This window comes from Scleropages formosus, chromosome 7, assembly GCF_900964775.1.
Source record: "Scleropages formosus chromosome 7, fSclFor1.1, whole genome shotgun sequence".
NCBI classification, from domain to species: Eukaryota; Metazoa; Chordata; class Actinopteri; order Osteoglossiformes; family Osteoglossidae; genus Scleropages; species Scleropages formosus.
Window position 1 is genome coordinate 10,778,291 of NC_041812.1, and position 20,772 is coordinate 10,799,062.

Genomic DNA, 20,772 nt, shown 5'->3' on the forward strand with positions numbered 1-20,772 from the left:
CTCCTTTGTTAGCAATACAGTGCTGACTAGTTTGACCAAAAATGAATGAAAACCGCTATAGGACTGTATGGAAAGAACCCTTCTATACACCGTGTTTGTTCAGAGAACAATGTACGTTTGCTCGTATTAGGAATTTGGACATCCTGAATCTCATTATGAAATTATTGGGTTTGTTTGCATGGCTAAAGGGAGCACGTTTTTGCTCTTTAAATAGCTCAGCGCACTTGTCCAGCTGTGGTCACTGAGAGTAGATGTGACATTTGTGGGCTTCTGTGACACCACTGGAGCTCGGTCAGCCTAGTTAAGAGTCGTCGGATATCCAGGAGGACGCTGTGTGACTTTGCTTCGTCTTGGTGGTGAAACCAGCTTCTACAGATTGTGTCTTGTCACATTATGAGTGGGCCTTGTGCGCTGATCTTCGTGTTTTCTTTTTTTTTTTTTTTTTTTAAAAAGATTTGGATCTTTTGTTTAGATGTCTGGCTTTTTCGGAGGCTGAAATGTTTCCTGTTTATGTTGAATATGGCTGTTTATTTGCAAAGATCCCAGTCAAGGTTTTATTTGGTCTTCCATTCCCCCGCTGTCAGTAGCACCTGCCCTTAGTCATTTTTTTAAAAACTATAATATAAAAACAGGATAAATCTTGCCACACATGTGTTTGCTGCAGCTGCATTCAGAATAAAATCTGGCCTAGAACTACGCAGATTTGCTGGGAATCTGTTCATAACTTGCTCTGTAACTCCAAAATCACTTTTACAGTAAAAGTACAAGTATCAGTACAAGGTTAGCAATAAAAAATGCCTCTTAATATATTCACAATATATTATTAATATTTAAATATTATTGATATATTAATAATGGGGGGTGCGGTGGCGCAGTGGGTTGGACCACAGTCCTGCTCTCTGGTGGGTCTGGGGTTCAAGTCCCGCTTGGGATGCCTTGTGACGGACTGGCGTCCCGTCCTGGGTGTGTCCCCTCCCCCTCCCCCTCCCCCTCCCCCTCCCCCTCCCCCTCCCCCTCCGGCCTTACGCCCTGTGTTGCCGGGTAGGCTCCGGTTCCCCGTGACCCCGTATGGGACAAGCGGTTCTGAAGATGTGTGTGTGTGTGATATATTAATATTATATATATACACACACACACACATTTTCAGAACCGCTTGTCCCATACGGGGTCACGGGGAACCGGAGCCTACCCGGCAACACAGGGCGTAAGGCCGGAGGGGGAGGGGACACACCCAGGATGGGACGCCAGTCCGTCACAAGGCACCCCAAGCGGGACTCGAACCCCAGACCCACCGGAGAGCAGGACTGTGGTCCAACCCACTGCGCCACCTCACCCCCCTATATATAGACAATATATTGAAAATAATATTAACATGTTAATTGGTGAAAATCTCAAATGTATTTATAATGAATAAAAAATAAATAGTAAGACTTTTATGAATAATATGTAAGACGTGTAGTGCTTTTAATATTTTTTGTTAAGTTTGGGCTTCATGAGAATAAAACTAATTTGTTTCTCTTTAAACGCTGGTCCCTCATCAAAATATTTTTTAGAAAATAGATAAGTTAAGAAAATAAAAATTGTCTTTGAAAATTCATAATTTTACCACTTATCTGGTACACTATACTGTATTTTGCTAATACTTTTAATCCCTGGGGCATAATTATAAGCTATAGATGAATTGTGAATGTTTATGTTCGCTTCAAAAAAGGCATTATTTGTGGAGGTAGCAGATTCAGTTTTTTTTTGTTGTTTATTTGGTGTATTTCACTAAACTCCTTACACTGATTTACCCATTTATACTGTATTTACAGGAGAGTACCACAGACAGTGTAGTGCTTAACGCTGCTGCCTTTGGACCCAAAGGTCACAGGTTTAAATCCCACCTTCAACTGTAATACTGTTGAGTAAAGTACTTACCCTAAATTGCTCCAGTAAACTTACCCAGCTGTACAAATGGGTAAATATTTCTAGGTAGTTCAACATTTTAAGTCGCTTTGGAAAAAAGTGTCATATAAATGTAATTTTTTTCCAAGTTAGGGTTAGTACCTTGATCAAGCATGCTGAAGCAAAAGGTGGGATTCAAACCTGGCAGCCCTGACCACTATGCCTTCTGTTGCTCCAGATAATCTCCACCTGCTTATATGAAACATACAAAATACTTATGAATGCTCATGTTTTGTCAAATAAGCTGTTATGAAGGTCTTATGTAACTAGAGAGATGTAAATGTATTCACGTTGACCTCTCACCCTAGCTGCTGTCCTTGTGTGCCTGTCCCCAGGCCCAGGACAAGGGCAAGGCCCTGGAGGAGACCAAGGCGTACACAACCCAGTCGCTGGCCAGCGTCGCCTACCAGATCAACGCCCTGGCTAACAATGTGCTGCAGCTGCTGGACATCCAGGCGTCGCAGCTGCGCAGGATGGAGTCGTCCATCAACCACATCTCCCAGGTGAGTGCTGCTTGAACCCCAGCAGGATATGGGCCTGCCCCGCCGTTACTCTGTGTCTCACAGTGTTTCCATGTGGAGCGATAACGTGCTACAATATGTGGGTGCAGTGATCGAACGTGATTCGAGATTCACAAACGGCCCCGTAAACAGGGTTCGCGTCCCCATGTGGGTTCCGACCCCGTGTCTTCTTTTCACTCGATGTTCTCACCTGTGCGATGAGTCCCAGAGCGCTCGAGGACACTGGGGGCCATTCTAGGTCTCCGTTCCCAGGCCTATGTGTGTGCATGCCCTGTTACCATGGCAACCCCTCCTAAAAGCAGCCAGGGACGTGGGGACAGACGCGTAGCTGTTGACTGTGGGCCTAGGAGCTGCGCAGGCGCTCGTCCCCACAGCTCACCATTGCTTCCTCACTCTGGCTAGTAGCTCGAAATTGCTGCAGGACAGAAGATGCGAGTGAATTGTTTATTGATGATGTTTTTTAAATTATTTTCATTTTTTAGTACACGGCAGACCTGAATTGGTTTCAACTCTTTAGTCTTGGCTTATAGGTTTAATTTTCCAAGCACTCTTCTTTATTTTCACGTCTTTGAAAAGCCTTCAGATGTGAAGTTGCTGCATTTATAGAAGTCTCCGGAATCGGATGGTGACCTTAACTGCGGAGTGTAAATCAGTTGGTTCTTCTACAGTGGACACGAGGATGTCCACAGAGGGTCCCACATTACAACCTGAGAGCTTTCTGTGAGCTTCATCTTCTCCATCTTCTAGAATCTTCCATCCATTCAATATCAATAACCGTTTGTCAAGATCATGGTGGTCCAGAGCCACCATGAAAGCATAGGGCACAAGGCAGGGGACATGCTGGACGGGACCCCTCTCCATCACACACACACAAATGGCAATTTAGAGTCAGCAATCCACCTGAAACATGCTTTGGGCTGCGGGAGGAAACCAGAGCATCTGGAGAAAACAAGAACATGCAAACTCGGCACAGACTGAACAAGATTCAAACCCACTTCCAAAGTCATCGCCTAAGAGCTGTGAGGCACCAGCGCTACCTCCTGAGCCACTGAGCGCATCTTATTTCATTTAAACCTGAGTGTCAGCGAGCTGTCAGGTCCTTGCTGCCATGGAGAAGGATGCTACTGCAGATTGGACAGTCCGCCCCCCACGCAGCACGTGGTCTGGCTGCAGAGGAGCATCCGACAGCGAGGGCTTTGTTCCCTCTGCTCAAGGGTCCTCCACAGAGGCGGCTCAGCTGCGGACCGCCTTCCCCGAGGGGTCTTCAGCAACTGCTTAATAAAGTGCGAAAGCTCATCAGGGTCCCCCTCCCACCCTCAGCCCCACCCCCAGCCTGCAGGATGCTTCTCGAGACTGGACAGTAATACCTACATCCCAGCAATCTCAGATTCAAACGGCGGAAACACTTTACTTCGATTTTTACCACCACGTATGTGACGTTCACGGAACTGAAATAACTGCAGAACTGGGTGTGAATTTATGTTTATGAATGTTTCTTCATTTTTCTGATTCCTTTCTCCACCATGTTTCACAATGTTGAGTCTATACACTGAGCTACTTACCCTGATTTACCCTTTTTCACAGCAGACTAAATTTTATTCTATGGTTTCAGGGTACATAACTTAATCAAAGGTACTACAGCAGGGGATGGGATTCGTTCAGGCTGTGTCTAACCACTGCGCCACCTGCTGTTGCAGTTTAATGGAACGCATGTGTGTTGCTGTGCCTTTTTGTGGCGCAACTTCATTGTTCCAGTGCAGTTTTTTGATAGAAATATGAGCTTCTTAATTGCTAATTGCTGATTGATTGCTGCTGGGACCCCGGCAGGAGGGCGCCCACACTGGGACGTCGAACAATCAGAAGCATTAACCTAAGGAGATGTTCGCAGATTTCCAGTGGAACGTTTGAATTCCGGAAAGTTCTGTCCTACCTTTGTGTGCTTAGTGCTGGAAGGGGTCTGTTCATTCTCACTGTGGTTGAGTCCATTCATCTAGTTTCTTCTTGTCTTCTTCTTCCTCCAAATTTTCCCATCATCACTATCTTTTTGAGAAAATCCAACCTTCCCATGATGTGTCCAAAGTGGGACAACTTTAGCCTCATCATCTATGCTGCGGGGTGTTGAAGTATGACACGCTCCTCAAAGAATTTTCAGGCGTTTCTGCGGACCCCGTGATACCTGGACCGGTTCTGGTGCTAACCCTGAACTTATGTGGCACGTGAACCAGTAACCTTTTCAATCCAGAGACCACATCCACCACCTCTACGACTTTTTTTTTTTTTTTTTACTGATCGGGTTGAGTAGGAGCCCGCGGTGCTGCACCATCACTGGGACTAAACACCCTTTTTATTATTCATCGAAGTTGTCCCAGCACAGCAGGGAAGGGAGAATTATTAATTACTGTGGAAAAGGAAGTAATTTCCTCATGTTGTGGAGTTAATTTCTCACTTGAAGTGAGGGGAGCGATAATTTGAGCTCCCGGCACACGTATCTCGTCCGTGGACCTGTTCTGGAAGGAAAGATACTCCTTTACTATACTCTTTGAAAGAGGGTGAACCTTCTAGAAGGAACACCCCAAATCCGGTGTCTACATACCCAGGAGGGATGATGTGTGGGGAAGCAGACCTCACTGAAGCACAAATGATGAGACTGAGGTTGTCACACTTCGGACACATCGCGAGAAGGTTGGCGTCTCAATGGGGACACCCCTTTTAGCAGCGAGGACGCAAGTGGAGGACAGAACTTTCTGGAAGAACTCAATATATGTGGTCAATGGGATCTGACATGGACTTGATGGCTCTTAACAGCAATGTTTGCAAAGCAGCAGCGACAGTCAGTGTCTGGGCTTAAATGACAATAAGTGTCTGTAGCAGAAGGTCTATATATTTCAAACACTCCAGCAACACACACCTGCTTGCACCTATTGATCCTGTTTTCCTCTGTCGATTGATCTGCTGTGTTACTGAGCAGGTCTTGACAGCGGGGATGTCATGTGACTAACGCATGGTTTGGAAATAAGAAACTTAGATGTTCTTGTTTCATTAGTAACTTCTGGAAATGACAGATATTATCTGCGGTTTTATATTAGTTTTAATGTTATTTGAAGTGGGGAGCGCGATGGCGCAGCAAATTTGGCCGGGTCTTGCTCTCTGGCAGGTCTGGGGTTCAAGTCCCGCTTGTGGCGCCTTGTGATGGACTGGCATCCCATCCTGGGAGTGTCCCCTCCAACCCTGTGCCCTGTGTTGCCGGGTTAGGCTCCAGCTTGCCGCAACCCCGCTTGGGATGAGCAGCTTCAGCCAGTGTGTGTGTGTGTGTGTGTGTGTGTGTGTGTGTGTGTGTGTGTGTGTGTGTGTTATTTGAAGATTGTGCACCGAGATACTTACTGTAATTTACCCATTTACACAGTAGGGTCAGGATCAGTTCAGGGTTAATACCATGATACCAATTAGAAGTACCAGTTTCTATTTCTTTTTTTTTTTCTGTCCAATTGCACCAATGTATGTTCTAAACATGTTGTAAAAGTGACAATAAAGTTGACTTTAACTTTGACGAAGGGTACTACAGCAGCAGGAGGGTCTTTCAATTGTAAGGAGACGGCGCTAAGCACTGCGCCACCCGAGGGGTCCTTCTCGTCCCCTTTGGGTTAATCTAGGCATCCTGGATGCAGACATATACGTGTAATGTGACATGGAACATTCATACATATGGTATGTTTATTCCTTCACACACCACAATCTGCTTTCCTCACGCATTCTCACACACGCTCCCTGTACGCCGAAACTTACCGAAACGCACATTCCCCGTGCGTCCCTGGGGAACGTGGATCCAAGGAGCTGTTCTGTCTTTCACTAGGGCTGTGTGTGTGTGTGTGTGTGTTGCTGTCAACCTGACAGACCTGTGAAGGGGAGATAAAGCAGCACTTTGTTTCCACTCTGTGAAAGGAGCTCCTCATTCGGGGGCAATGTGAAAGACCCGTCCAGGAGGTTTGTAAATCGAGCGGAAGTCCTTTTATCCCCTTTTGCTGAGCCGGAGGTCCTTGTGAACCGGAATCTGCTGAATGCTCCTGGAGTACAGATCGGCAGCCTATCCACAGGGTGTGTGTGTGTGTGTGTGTGTGTGTGTGTGTGTGTGTGTGTGTGTGTGTGTGTGTGTTGCTGTATAATATAGTAAATGTCATTTTGATATACCTGCAAATACTTGTAGGGGCAGTGGGTGGCGTAGTGGTTAGAGCCATCTCTTTGCCATCAAAGAGACCTGCTGTAGTACCCTGAACAGATGCAGTAAAAATTACTTTGCTGTATAATTGGTAAATAATTAAGTACATTAACACTGTAAGTTGCTTTTCAGAAAAGCATCGCACACACAGCAGTTAACAAATACTGTAGCAAATCTGTGATTTATGAGCTCTCACTGCTTGTACAAATTTGAATGTGAATTTTTTTTGTTTTTGTTACGTTTTCTGTATTTGAATGATGGTTCCACTTGACCGGTAACAGTACGATGCTACCCCCTCAGTCGGCGTGGGTCAGGGTTGCGAGCGTGACAATTGCAGACTTGGCACAATTGCCCAGTCACTGCTGATGGGGGGTTTCTGTACAAATTGTCCCTGATTGTTTCCCGAAATTGGCTTTACCGCGCAGCATGTCACCTGTAATGCGTCCAGTGGGCCTGATTATCTGTAGATGAACCTTGTGATGTAACTCCACTTTAAGGTGTATAATGCGGTAAAACGCACCCCTCGGCTAACCTCGTCCTTCTCTCCGCCCGCCGACCCCAGACCGTGGACATCCACAAGGAGAAGGTGGCCAGGCGGGAGATTGGCATCCTGACCACCAACAAGAATACGTCAAGGACGCACAAGATCATTGCCCCAGCCAACATGGAGCGGCCCGTGAGGTACATCCGCAAGCCAATCGACTACACGGTGCTGGACGACGTGGGCCATGGGGTGAAGGTAAGCAGCCGGGAACCATGGCCTGGTCCAGCAGAGGAAAAGTTCTCCTTCTAGAGTGTTCCTTCTGAGCTGCTCTTTAGGATTCGGCTGCTCTGTAATAAAGGACACTACCTCCCCAGCTTAGGACTCGGACTGTTCCTGCTGCATATATCAGTTCCCGAAAGACGTTTCTCGAGTCCCCTAGTCCAAGTCTTGCCTCCAAGCCCCACCTCCAGACCCGAACTCACCCCATAAATCACAGAGTCAATTTGCGTTGTCGGTCAGATTGAATTCAGCAAAATTTATTTCTCTCGCTTTGTCATCCTGGGGGATGATATGGAGAATTAATGCAGAAAAATGGAGGATAAAAGCCTTTCCTACCCCCACCCCCCTCTTCCAATCTAATAGACCACAAATCATAGAGCCACTGCATTATATTATATTCTCAAATTGCATGGGCTGCAAACAGTAATGTGTCCTGTAGATGCCTGAAGTGTGTGAAGAGTTTCCGTTCTTCTCGGCGACCCTTCTTTGCATGGCCAGTCCTCCCCTGTCTCATCAGGCTCGGGACGCTTTCTGACGTTGCTCAGGTGTGAAATCCGCTGGATTTGATCTTTTTCAGACACTTCCAGATTCTATGGCGTCTCAACAATGAGGTACAAATAAAATGGTCAAAAATGGTTTATTGCAGTTCTGAAGAGTCTCCCCAGATGTCACCCCATCGCAGGCAGTGTCCCCTGCGCATCTCCTCGCTATCCTTATATACCCCGACTCTCCCTTATCTACTTGAAATCATAAGACAGACCATCAGTGGCCTCCTGAACAGAGAAACTTGGTATTCCACAAATTTCCTTGGCAGGGAAAGGTCAGGGAAGGCATACAAGTTGGATGTAATGAAGTAAAAATAAAGGACAAAGATGAATACCATACACACACACACACATTTTCAGAACCGCTTGTCCCATACGGGGTCGCGGGGAACCGGAGCCTACCCGGTAACACAGGACATATGGCCAGAGGGGGAGGGGACACACCCAGGACGGGACGCCAGTCCGTCGCAAGGCACCCCAAGCGGGACTCGAACCCCAGACCCACCGGAGAGCAGGACTGCGGTCCAACCCACTGCGCCACCGCACCCCCGAATACCATACAGTGACTGAAATAAATAAAATACAGTAAATGTAAATAGGAACAAGTAAGTATGCTCCAGAAGATCGGATCGCCTTCTCACGAGGTCTGGACCCAGTGTCCGTTTGGGTGCGGATCTGGATTATGATGTAGCCTTCAGATGTTGATCTGAGACACGACGTAAGCAGAAAATGTGTATTTCTTGCCTTATTATTTGGGTCCTTATTGCTCTGTACAGTAATATTTCCAGAAGGGAGGGACTGGAACATGTCACGGCCAGGGTGGGAAGGCTCTGCGATGATCTTGCCTGCACGCTTCCTGGTCCTGGAATTGTCTCATTTCTGCCAACATTGCTGTGATTTATTGGCCTTGAGTTATATGGCCAGCGGGGCCTGCGATCAGCTTCAATGCCTGGAAGTCCTGGCCTTGTGACCGGGGCGGGTTCATAATTGTGTTGAGCCAGGATGACTTTTCTGTGATGTCATTGTTTAATATAGCCACTTGGAAGTGGTCCAGTTTCTTCCGGAACCTATTTGGTCAGTTTTTTTTTTTTTTTCTTTTCTATATTTGTGTGCCATTACCAAATTTCAAAGTTATGAACATTCTCCAGTTTGTTTTTTTCTTCTCCCCCCTGTCATGTGACCTGTGTATAAATTGCACTCAAACATAATAGATGTGTTGGATCACCTTGATTCAACTCATTTCCACAGTGTTTACAGCTTGTGTCTAGTGTTCCTGAGTGTTGGTGATCAGTAACAAGATTAGCAACGTTGCAGGTTTTTATGGGATTAAGCTCTCAACAGTCAGCATTAAATAGGAGTTTGTATTGAAAATGTTTTAATTAAGTCATTTTAAATTTAAGGTTTTTTTTATTTTTACATTTATTCATTTAGCTGATGTTTTCTCCAAAGCGACTTACAAACCTAAGTTCGTAAAAAAATATTAAACTAATTAATTAAAATTGTTTTTCTAAAATATTTATTTATATGTATATCCAAGGTTTCTATAGAACCTAAATCATAAATAAACTGAGATGTCAGTATTATTAAGCTTTTGTTCATTGTGACTGTGCAGAAAAAATGACTTTCAGGGTAAGTCACTCAATGAACAGACTTCCAGTGCAAACTGTGTTCGTAAGAAGAGCCTGTGTTCTCGTATCTTAGCAATTTTTTTTTTTTTTTTTTAAAACCTTTCCATACAACATTGCAACAGTTCCTGATCTCAGGATACTTCCATGGCCACGAAACTACCAACCTCAACTGCAGTGTGGGAACTTTATTGCAAATATTAATGGCAATGAAATATTAGCCCTAAGGTATTACAGGCTTGTCAGGCCGACATTAGTTTTCATCCGGATGCAGTTCTTGATGAATGAGTCCGGTGTGTCGGTGTGTTTTACCGCCTGCGTGGCATAGACCCTCCTATTCCCTTTCACCCTGCTTAGAGGAGCTGCTTTCCTTCCATCTATGGCCAAGCGTCCAAGCGAAGCATTTCGTGAGTAATTGACAGTTTGACGAGTCTACATCAGTGTTACTTTGGCGGCGATCCCAGAAGACGGTCACGCTCCTCTCGGGTGTACAGTACAAATGTGCCGATGGACCACGTACCTCCGGGTGCTCTTCCTGCAGTGGCCGTTACGAGGCGTAACCCTACGGGGTGCTCCTTTAGACACCTGGACGCCGCTGGCTGAAGGGGTCACTTCCATTCTGATGAATCTGGAGACTTGGTTTCCGTCGATCTGCTCCTTCCTCAGGGTCCATGACACACTTGGGGTTGGAGGGAATCAAGACTCAGACCCCTTTGTATCTCTCCAATCGCCGGAGGGTGGGATGAACATTTGACTCCCTCTTTTTTGGCAGCAACTCCAATGTCTGTGTGAAAAAAAGCTCTGCCGGTCCAGCGCCGATGTCCTGGGTAGGCAGAATGCAGTTTATGAGCACTAGGGAGTTGCCCTTAAGTAGCAGCAGGTGGCGCGGTGGTCAGAGCTTCTGTCTTGCACCCTAAGACTCAGGTTTAAATCTCACCTCCTGCATCAAGGTACTTACGCAGTATTAATACACTTTCCTCGCTGTGTAATTGGGTAAATCGTTGTAAGTCATTTTGGAGAAAACTGTCAGATAAACAAATAAATATGCATGCGTGAATGCGACCCTGTCAGACTGTTCACTTTTGACATGTGCCTTTTCTCTTTTTCTCTGCTCCCTCCCTTCTGCACCCACCCTTCTGTAAAGTGGCTGAAAGCCAAGGTAAGGGTCCTTCTTACCCTATTTCACACTGTATCTGTAACAGTTGCCACATCATCCTGTTGCCCAGTCATCCTGATTTAAACCATTGAATGTGTGTGTGTGTGTGTGTGTGTGTGTGTGTGTGTGTGTGTGTGTGTGTGTGTGTGTGTGTGTGTGTGGGGAAACTAAAACACACTGGTCATATAACTCAGAGTGCTTCTATCTGCTGTTGTCGTGTCTCCAGGAATATGCTATCAATTAGGGCAATGACCACCCACACAAATATGAATAGCACAGCGTCGTCCAAGTTTTTGGGTTTCCAAGAAGAAAAAAAATGTAAAAAAAAAAAAAAAGCGTATAATTTTTTTACTTGGCTTTCTGAGAGACGTCGTTGTCTCGTCCCTTTCATAAAGCACTGATGTGTGTTTACGAAATAATTGCCTTGCAGCAGGGGAGCAGCCAGCCCCCCAGGGGTGCGGGGACCCTCTCCAGGAGCAATCCACCCACACAGAAGCCTCCCAGCCCCCCCATGGCAGGGCGGGGCACTCTCGGGTAACACGGCATGTGTATATGCTCACATGAGAGTGTGTGTATGTTTAGACTGCGTCTGTCCTCTGTGATTGCATTGTTTGAAAAACATTTGCGATCCAACAAGCCCTTTACTCTGTACCTCCCTGACCCGTTAGACGCAACACGCCATATAAGACTTTGGAGCCCGTGAAGCCGCCCACCGTACCCAGCGACTACATGACGAGCCCTGCCCGTCTGGGCAGCCAGCACAGCCCGGCTCGAACCGCCTCACTCAACCAGAGGCCTAGGACACACAGGTACCTTCTACTGCGGCTCACATCGCTGCTGGTCTCGGTTGTACCAGGTTGTACTGGGTGGGCAGCATGGTGGCGCAGCAGGCAGCACTGATGCTTCGTAGGTCCGGGGCTGTACCTTTGGATGTGGGTTTGAGTCCATATTAGTCTCTGTGGAGTTTGAATGTTCTCCCGGTGTTTCTGTTGGTTTCATCCAGGCGCTCTGGTTTCCTCCCACATGTGTTTCAGGAGAATTGGTGACTAAATTGCCCTCATTTTGTCTGTAAATTGTGTGTGTGCGCGCGTGTGTGTTGCATTGCTCTGCTGTATAAATGTGTGAATAACTGTAAGTACTTTACTGTAGTATATCTAACGTTGGAAGTCGCTTTGGACAAATCTCTTGGCCATTTATTCCTGTTGAACAGATGAATTGGGATCAGTGTCCACCTCCCCAGTTCTACAACTGTCTACTTACATCCAAATGAGCGAGCAGGTTGAGTCCCATTTGCAAAGTCAGTAAAGAGCCAACAACCCACTTTCTCCATCTGCCAGACGCTCGTTAATCCATTGTTCACACGGCTAGATTCTGGCACGTTCTGTGACCTCCGGGGGTTTCTCAGCTGCAGCTCTGTCCCAAGCTTTGGTCCTTCTCTCCTTTTTTTTTTTTAAATTGCTAAGCCATTTATGATGGAAAACTGTTACTATTATTATTTATTTATCCATCTGTCTATTTATTTATTAGTTTGGCTGACACTTTTCTCCAAGGTGACTAATCCATTTATAGAACAGGCAAATTTTTGCTGTATCAATTCAGGGTAAGTACTTTGCTCAAGCACAGTGGGTTGGATCAGGTCCTGCTCTCCGGTGGGTCTGGGGTTCAAGTCCCGCTTGGGGTGCCTTGCGACAGACTGGCGTCCCGTCCCCGGGTGTGTCCCCTCCCCCTCCGGCCCTACGCCCTGTGTTGCCAGGTTAAGCTCCGGCTCCCTGTGACCCTGTATGGGACAAGCGGTTCAGACAATGTGTGTGTGTGTGTGTACTTTGCTCAAGGGCACTACAGCAGCAGCAGGGGGAGGAGGAGTTTGAATACAGGTCCTTAACCACTACCCACCTGGTACTGCACCTCGGTTTGTGCACGGTAGTGATAGCAGTCCTCAGCACGGTTATTTTTGTGCTTTATGTTTTGCCTGTACAACTAATCAGTGAAATTGTGCTAAATGTGGCACGGTGGCACAGCGAGTAGTGCTGCTGTCTCACAGTGCCTGGGTGGTGCGAGAGAACATGGGTTTGATCCCCGTGCAGTCTGTGTGGAGTTTGCATGGGTTTCCTGCGGGTGCTCTGGTTTCCTCCCACAGTCCAAAGACATGCTGTTCAGGTTCCCCCAGTGTGTGAGTGACACAGAGTGTGTGTGTGTGTGTGTGTGTGTGTGTGTGTGTGTGTGTGTGTGTGTGTGTGTTCCACTGATGTATGGATGGGTGACCCAGTGTAAGCAGTGTATCTAGCAGTGTAATTCACCTTGGTGAATAAGGTGTGTGGGCTCATAACACTACATAGAGTTCATTGGAAGTCGCTTTGGAGAAAAGCATCTGCTAAGTGATTAAATTTAAATGCAAACACACACATTGGCGGAAACCCCTTGTCCCAAGAGAGGTCGCGGCGAACCGGAGCCTAACCCGGCAACACAGGGCTCAAGGCCGGAGGGGGAGGGAACACACCCAGGGCGGGACACCAGTCCACTGCAAGGCACTCCAAGGTGGACTCAAACTCCAGACCCACCAGAGAGCAGGACCCGGCCAAACCTGCTGCACCACTGTGCCCCCCGTTTTGTGCTAAATGAATGAATGTTATTGCAGTTTTATCACACTATTGCTGAACTGATTTTAGCCTTTAAACAGTGTACTAATTTTTTTGAAGAATTATGATTACATTAATAATGTTTTATTACAGGATAGAAATCAATAAAATCAAATCGCTTAGTGAAATGAAGAGGTGGTTTGGTGGTCCAGGGTTCAGTTGTCCACCTGCACCTTCTGTGTGTGGACCTGCTGAGGCTGCAGCCTGTCAGATTATGTGGACCCTGTTTCAGAGTGGCGCCCCCTACTGGTGCGGTGTGTGCTTGCATGCGCTTGCCCATTCGCACCCATCTCTCCTCAGTGGCAGCAGTGGGGGAAGTGGCAGCCGGGAGAACAGCGGAGGCAGCAGCAACATAGGTCAACCCATCGCTGTGCCGACACCCTCCCCTCCCAGCATAGCTCCAGGTAAACCCCGCCCCTGTGAGGGCCCCTCCCACTCCGATCGCTTTGACATCTGGCTGTACAATGCAAAGCCAAAAATAGTTTGCTACGCAACAGACAATACTGTTAAGCAAACGTATAAAGTAAAGGTGAAGATGTCACATTGAACTATGGGATGCTTGGCACCTATTATCTCTTACACAATCTATATTCGAGCCAATAGGATTTAATCAGATTACTGCGGATAAACACAGTATACAGGCGGCTCTGAACGGAAGCCTGACTGAATTTATCATGTTGATACAGTTCATCCACATATGAACAGATGTCTAGTGACCGGTTATTGAAATAATCAGACATTCCAGTGTATCACAGTTACTTTGTAAATTTTTTCCCTGAATTATAAAAACAGAAAATATTGGGATCACTTTATTAAGTGTTTGAAGTGATTTAGTTGCATAAAACTGTTAATAAAAACATTTTATATGCAGTATAACTGAAGGAAGTAATATAACTGACTATACAAATGTCTATTTTATTGTCTATTTTTTCATGTTATACTATGTGTTGTTAAAACATTTTATTTAACTATAGAAAGGCTGCTATCCTGTTAAAATTATTATTATTATTTTTTTTTTTGAAAATCATGCTTTTGATGCGTAGGAACGAGTGGTGAGTTGCATGGCTGGACCCTCCTGGAGTTTCATGGTAACACTGGTGTACTTTAAGTCGTACCACATGCTGCATTTTGCAAGCTCTCGAGGCAGAAGTAAAGCGGTAGGCTGAAGGTCCTTGTTGTGGGCAAACTGGGCCACACCGTCCTTGTGGTGAGGGGCCGGACGTGGAGATGCATCAACCTTAACCCACCGCTGACAGGATCAGACCCTGAGAATAGAACTGTCGCTTTGAGGAACCTGTCACCATAGCAACACATCGAGGTCATCCACAGGGAGGGTTTGGTTTGCAGATGGGTGGCTGGACCCAGGTGGGAGTGCGATGGCGCAGGTGTTTGATGGAGAACAGGAGGCAGGAAAGCACCGATACAGAAATTTGAACAGAAACCTGTCTGGGCGGTTTCAGCGTTTCTGACTTTGGCCATATGGGGGCGCTGCCAGTCGGTTTGTAACATCTTCCTGTTACGACAGTTTTTTTCTCAGTTCTGAATACTGGTTAAGAGAGTCTCTGATTTTATACGACAGAGGTGAATAAAATCTTACTTCTGGGCTGTTCAGAAACTGCAGTAGGAGTGTCATTCATACTGAGAAGGAAGAAACTCAGACAGAGTAAATGTTTGTTGCCATGAAGCTGTATCAGTGAAGTGTGGTGAACTCCGGTGTCTATGATGTCCATCCCACCAAGATCTCAGGACAGGTTTCTCACCCAGGGTGCAACCCCCTGCTGTTTATTGCTGTGTTGTCCTCTCACCGTGTGTTTTCGTCCTGCCTCCATTGCCGTCCTGACGCCAGCGGTTCCTCAGGGACCAGGCCTCGGTCCCATCCCAATGTCGCAGTTCGGCACCGTCTCCCGGCAGATCTCGCGTCACGGCTCTGGCTCCGCATCCATTTCCACGGTGTCGGCCACGGGCACGTACCGCCGCGCACCCTCGGTCACGTCACAGTTCACGGTGCCGCAACCGCACATTAACGGTGGACCTGCCTACCCGCAGAATTCAAGTAAGACCCCGTCACCATTCTCGTCATTTCTTCCTTCCATGCAGCAGCAAATTCCATGGCAGCTGTAGAAATCAACACAAAAATTACACCACTAAATCTCACTTGTTGTTAAGTATGCAGTCCTTCAATAGTCGGGACAGCTGGTATTGTAGTAGTAAGAGCTCCTGGCTTCCCATCCAAAGGTTGCTGGTTCAAATCTCACGTACTGCTGTAGTTCCCTTGAACAAGGTACTTACCCTAAAATTGCTCCGGTTGAAATTACCCAGCTGCGTAAATAATTGTAAGTTGGTTTGGAGAAAAAGCATCAGCTAAATGAATAAATTTAAGTATTCCTGACTTTTTTGTGGTTTGTTTTGAATGCATGCTATGAATTTTGTACCCGAGATGTTAATTTTCCCCCACAGCAGGAGTTAAGTGGAGCCAGTTATTCGAGCCCTATGTTTCGTTCCTAAATACATATTTCTAAGTGGTGTGCAAGCTTTACTTAATTTTGTGTGACTTTCGCCTCAGTCTGTGGATTTCGTGCATCTGTGTCATTCTCGGACTGCAGCTCGGCTGAAGGAAAGATCGCTTTTCCCCCAGGGGAAAAAAAAACTGTAAAATACTGCCTGAAGCCTGAATTTGAAATTTTTTGACCAAGGCTTGTTTTTTTTTTTTTTTTTTTTTTTTTTTTGTAGCTGCAGAGTGTTTTTTAAAAACTTTGACGTTTCGGCTACAGATGCGGAGAAGATGGAATTTTTTTCTTTTCTTTGAGTCACGAATCCTTGGCACGCCAGTTTAAAATTAAACCTCAGATAATTGTCTGCTTTGGACGTGTGACTGGAAACCTGACGGAGGTAAAGGATGAGCATCACAGGAATGTTCCGGAACAGTTATTTGTTTAGCTCACGGCTTTCTCCAAAGTGCCTTATTTATTTATACAGTGGAGTACTGTACTGTTCCCTGGAACCCGATGCTGATTCTGTATCTTTACTTATCAGCTCAGGGTAAGTACCTTGATCAAGGGTACTACAGCAGGAGGTGGGATTCGAACCCTGGTCCTTTGATTACAAGACATGAGCACTAAACACAACGCCGCCTGCTGCCACTGAACTCTCTAGCTGACAACGTGAGCAAGTCCTCGTAACCTGTATTCTGCCATTCAGCAGATCGCTACGCAGGCAGAGCTTGTGTCATGCAGACTTTGGGGTCCAGAGAAAAAGAAGCGGGGCTTCGGCGGCCGGTCGGTGCAGTAGAGTGCAGAGCAGTGATTTGGCCGAAGCACCACTTTCGCCGGGTGCATCTAGAGCTCTAAGGATTTTCACAAGTTTGCTCACGTCAGAATGGATTAGCCTGGCTGCCTGTCCGAGCAGCTCTTCCCGGACGGCTCGGGTCACCAGGGGGCGTCGTTTCGAAACTCTTCAATGCTGGAGCTTTGAATACGCACTTGCCCTGCAAATCATAAACAGAAAAGAGTAACTGTGAAGGTTTGCTTAAATTTATGTGAGCTGGACGTATTCGGGCCGTGTTCTTTGTTCGCCGCCAACAGCCTGGGTTTCTTTTAAAAATCTTCCTTTGTTTGAGACACTCGCACCTGACATGTACCCCCGAGGGTGTGGGGGGGGTTCTGTTGTGTTTCAATTCTGCTTTGTGCTCTACTGATTTATGTCCGCTTCTCCACCCCCGCCCCCCCCAACTGTGGCTCCCGCCAACATCTTTTATTTACCACCCTTCCTGTCCCCCGTACCTCCAATCTGTCCCTTGATCCAGTGTCTGTAGCCCCCCCTCCACCTCCTATGCCACAGATGACTCCCCAGATACCTCTCACAGGCTTTGTGGCCCGGGTGCAGGAGAACAGTAAGTTCACAACGAGAGCAGCATGTTGCATGTAGCGCCACCCGGTGGTCACTGGTAGTTGGGCGCTGTGTAATACCATCTGGAGTTCTTTGATAGTGGTTCCTGCCATGCAGCACCTCCTAGTGGTCCTGGGCAGCAGTGCACGGCATGCAACGCCTTATACTCATCTTTCGCCACGATGCACAGCCTGCAGCACCTCCTGTTTCGGAGAGTATTGCGCTGTGTGCCTTTCTCATCTGTGAATGTAGTCTGTAAACGTCCACATCTTTCTGTGTGCTGGGTCACATCTGAGACTTAGATATCGCTGTTTCCCCTCACGTACATCATCCCCCCATAGAAAGAATTCTCAGAAACACGCAGCCTGCTGCAGAACGGGAAATAACCATCTCGGAGAGGAGCGCTTCAAACTGCAGAATCGAAAGAGTCCGCTTTAGCATGAAAAACCTGATGCATCATCGCGTAGTGTGATAATTTTATTGCGGACGATTTCGACTTCTGAATTTAGCTACAGATGGTGAAGCACAAAATAACATTCGGGTGCCTTCCACTTCCTATAAAGGTCTCATTGTATATAATTAGATTTTTTCATGATCTGGCACCAAAAAACATTTTGCAAACACATTCTGAACCCCACAGAAAACCAATGGAAATTTTAAATGTTACGTATAGTTACGGTTAAAATTATTGAAATTAAACAAATAACCTACATTTAATTGCTAACCGACAGTTGTTGCCCCAAACATGTAGAGACATTTGCATATATTTATTGATAATTCTGTTACTGAACGTAAACGAAATACAAGGCATTCAATGTGCATACATAATAACAAAAAAAAAACTGAAATTCGGTGGCAATACTGAATTGGTAAATGAGTGAAATAAAATAATTAGTTGTAAATATACTGGGAAGCAGTTTATTTGCGCCGTAAAACTGCATTAGTGTTTGACCGTTCCGATGTTCAACATTATGTAGTGTGTTCTTCGTTCGTGCGTGCATGCATGCATGCATATGCAGTCTTATGAGGGACTGTTTAGCGCTACGCATCCATCTGGATGCACTGCTCAGCTTCACTCTTGCATGTCTGCATGGCGCCGCAATGCACACGCCCACCTGCCCTATTGTTGTGACATGTCCGTCAGGCCCTGGCCAGGGGCGGGTCATAAGGGGGCGTGGTTCTGATCGCCGTGATTCCCCACACGCTGTTCCAGTAGCAGACAGCCCCACGCCCCCTCCCCCGCCTCCCCCCGACGACGTGCCGATGTTTGACGACTCTCCGCCGCCGCCCCCGCCGCCGGTCGACTACGAAGACGAGGAGGCCACCTTGGTGCACTACAGCGATCCCTATGCTGACGGAGACCCGCACTGGGCCCCCAAGAACTATCTGGAGAAAGGTAGGCCCCACCCACAAAGCGCCAGCCGCCAAGAGATCCGGCACACGATTACGCGGCAGCCGTACCAAACCTCTGTGGCCTGCTGTTTCGGACAGTTTTAAAAAAAATCGACTCGAATGGAGATGTTGCTTCTTAAAGCGCTTAATTTCGGGAAATTTTACCAACTGATTGACTCGGCGCTAACCTGCTTCTTGACCTATGACAAGCTGAACAACTTTGCGTTGTTTTACGTAGCACCGTGGTCTTGGAAGAACCACTGCTTCGTTTCGCTGTGTACTGTACCAGCTGTATATGGTTGAAACGACAATAAAGCCACTTGACTTGAAAAGTCCCTTGTCTCTCTTGCCTTTTAGTGGTGGCTATTTACGACTACACGAAGGACAAGGACGACGAGCTGTCCTTCATGGAGGGCGCCATCATTTATATCATCAAGAAGAACGACGACGGCTGGTTTGAGGGCGTCTGCAACGGCGTCACCGGCCTCTTCCCCGGCAACTATGTGGAGTCCATCATGCACTACGCCGACTGACGAGGAAAGCGCGTAGGCCGCGGAAGGGGAGGCGTGCCGAGATGTACGGCGGCGTCGCCGCGAATGAAAACATGCGTAACCTTCGGTCTTCTGTTCAGTTCCGAAACCTGTATATATAGCGTGAGGTCGTGGCTAGTGCCGTGTGTCCGTTGATATCTCGCACCGTTCGCACCAGACATGAACTCGTCCTGTAAGATTGCGTTAAAATCGGGTTTTAAAGTGCGCCTGAGTCACCCCGCTACAATCCCTTCTGAAAAGGCCAGACTTTTGGGCGCGAAGCACACATCCAGCTGATTTTCATTCAGCCCCGAATCTGAAATGTTTCGCTCCACTGCGGCATGCGTTAAACCATTTAAATGGCCCTTTTAATCCACTACGCTTCCATTATTTTGTAATATTTACAGTGGGAACTCGGATTTTTACTGAACGTGCTGAAGACGTCGATGGTCTCATTTTATAAATTCTATCGTTTCCTGAAATGCGTTATTATATAATAAAATTTGCGTGGATTTTGACTTTCGTGTCGCATTCTGATAAAGCAAGGCCGGTATTGCACTGGCTTTTCTCAGTGCTCGCCGTCCCTTGGCCACGTAAATGTGCCATTGATGTCTCTAACAAAGGAAAGCATCGGCATTGGACGTTTCAGTGTGTAAAATATCGAGTTAGCTCTGCTAAAACCGGTTTATCGTCCGGCTGAAATCATGTAGATATAACCCATACCGTTGAGTCCTCTAAATGGTCGTAGTTTACTCTGATGTAATATTTAAGCATGCTGTCCGAACGCGCTGCCGTATCGAGACGTTCCATACCAAACACATGTGGACCATGCTAACATGCTGTGTGTGTCGCTGTGTGTGCAAGGGGGGGGGGGCGGGGGGTGCTGGTGGGATATTTCACAGTTCAGTCCCATTGATGGGTTAGGTTCATAACTCAGGTTCAGTTATTTTGTACTCTATTATTTTTAACTTTTGTACACCATGCCATTACACATATCAGTGTATTTTACTGTAGTGATTACATTAGAATTGATGTAGTCACTTATTGTTTAGATTTTTTTTTGTTCTTTTGCCAAATTTTAAGCATCTTTACATTTCAGACATTTAGAAACATGTCTCACTTTGTTCGTAGCTGCTTTAGATCTTCCGTTCTCTTGCTGAAGGCAATCTGTCCAAGACACTAACAGTAGCATCTTCACCTCTACTGTCAAAATGTCACCATATTACAGCTAACTGCGCCTTGATACTTTTGTCTGTTTTGTTTGTTAATATTGAGCGTTAAAGGTATTCTTGTATCTTAAATGTCCTTTGAACGACACCTGAACCCTGTCGCTTATCTTTAATTTGTATATATAATATGGTAATTGAAATGTATGTACAGTCTTTTATAATAAACATTCGCCTCTATATATGAAATGATGCAGCGGTGATTGAAATGGGAAAGGATAAGTTTTACTGAAAATAACTTTGGGGAATTTTAAAACTTTCACTTCTTGAGAACTCTGAGCATTGTCCAGTGTTGCAGTTTATGAATGTTTTTAAACATTTGCAGATGCATTT

The 20,772-nt window shown here is 46.4% G+C and overlaps 1 protein-coding gene across 4 annotated transcripts in view; it reads left to right on the forward strand.

The window, feature by feature from the left end:
- LOC114910970 (abl interactor 1-like) overlaps positions 1-20,633 on the forward strand; it is a 28,011-nt gene extending 7,378 nt beyond the window's left edge. The window contains exons 2-11 of one of the 4 annotated variants that reach the window (XM_029253684.1): positions 2,283-2,450; positions 7,244-7,420; positions 10,759-10,773; positions 11,201-11,304; positions 11,439-11,579; positions 13,707-13,810; positions 15,253-15,459; positions 17,209-17,295; positions 18,436-18,687; positions 19,041-20,633. In XM_029253684.1, coding sequence (XP_029109517.1) covers positions 2,283-2,450; positions 7,244-7,420; positions 10,759-10,773; positions 11,201-11,304; positions 11,439-11,579; positions 13,707-13,810; positions 15,253-15,459; positions 17,209-17,295; positions 18,436-18,687; positions 19,041-19,216 — 1,431 coding nt within the window. In that variant the 3' untranslated portion in view covers positions 19,217-20,633. The remainder of the gene's footprint in view (positions 1-2,282; positions 2,451-7,243; positions 7,421-10,758; positions 10,774-11,200; positions 11,305-11,438; positions 11,580-13,706; positions 13,811-15,252; positions 15,460-17,208; positions 17,296-18,435; positions 18,688-19,040) is intronic. The other 3 variants (XM_029253685.1, XM_029253682.1, XM_029253683.1) reach the window with 3 other exon arrangements.
- The last annotated feature ends 139 nt before the right edge of the window (positions 20,634-20,772 follow it).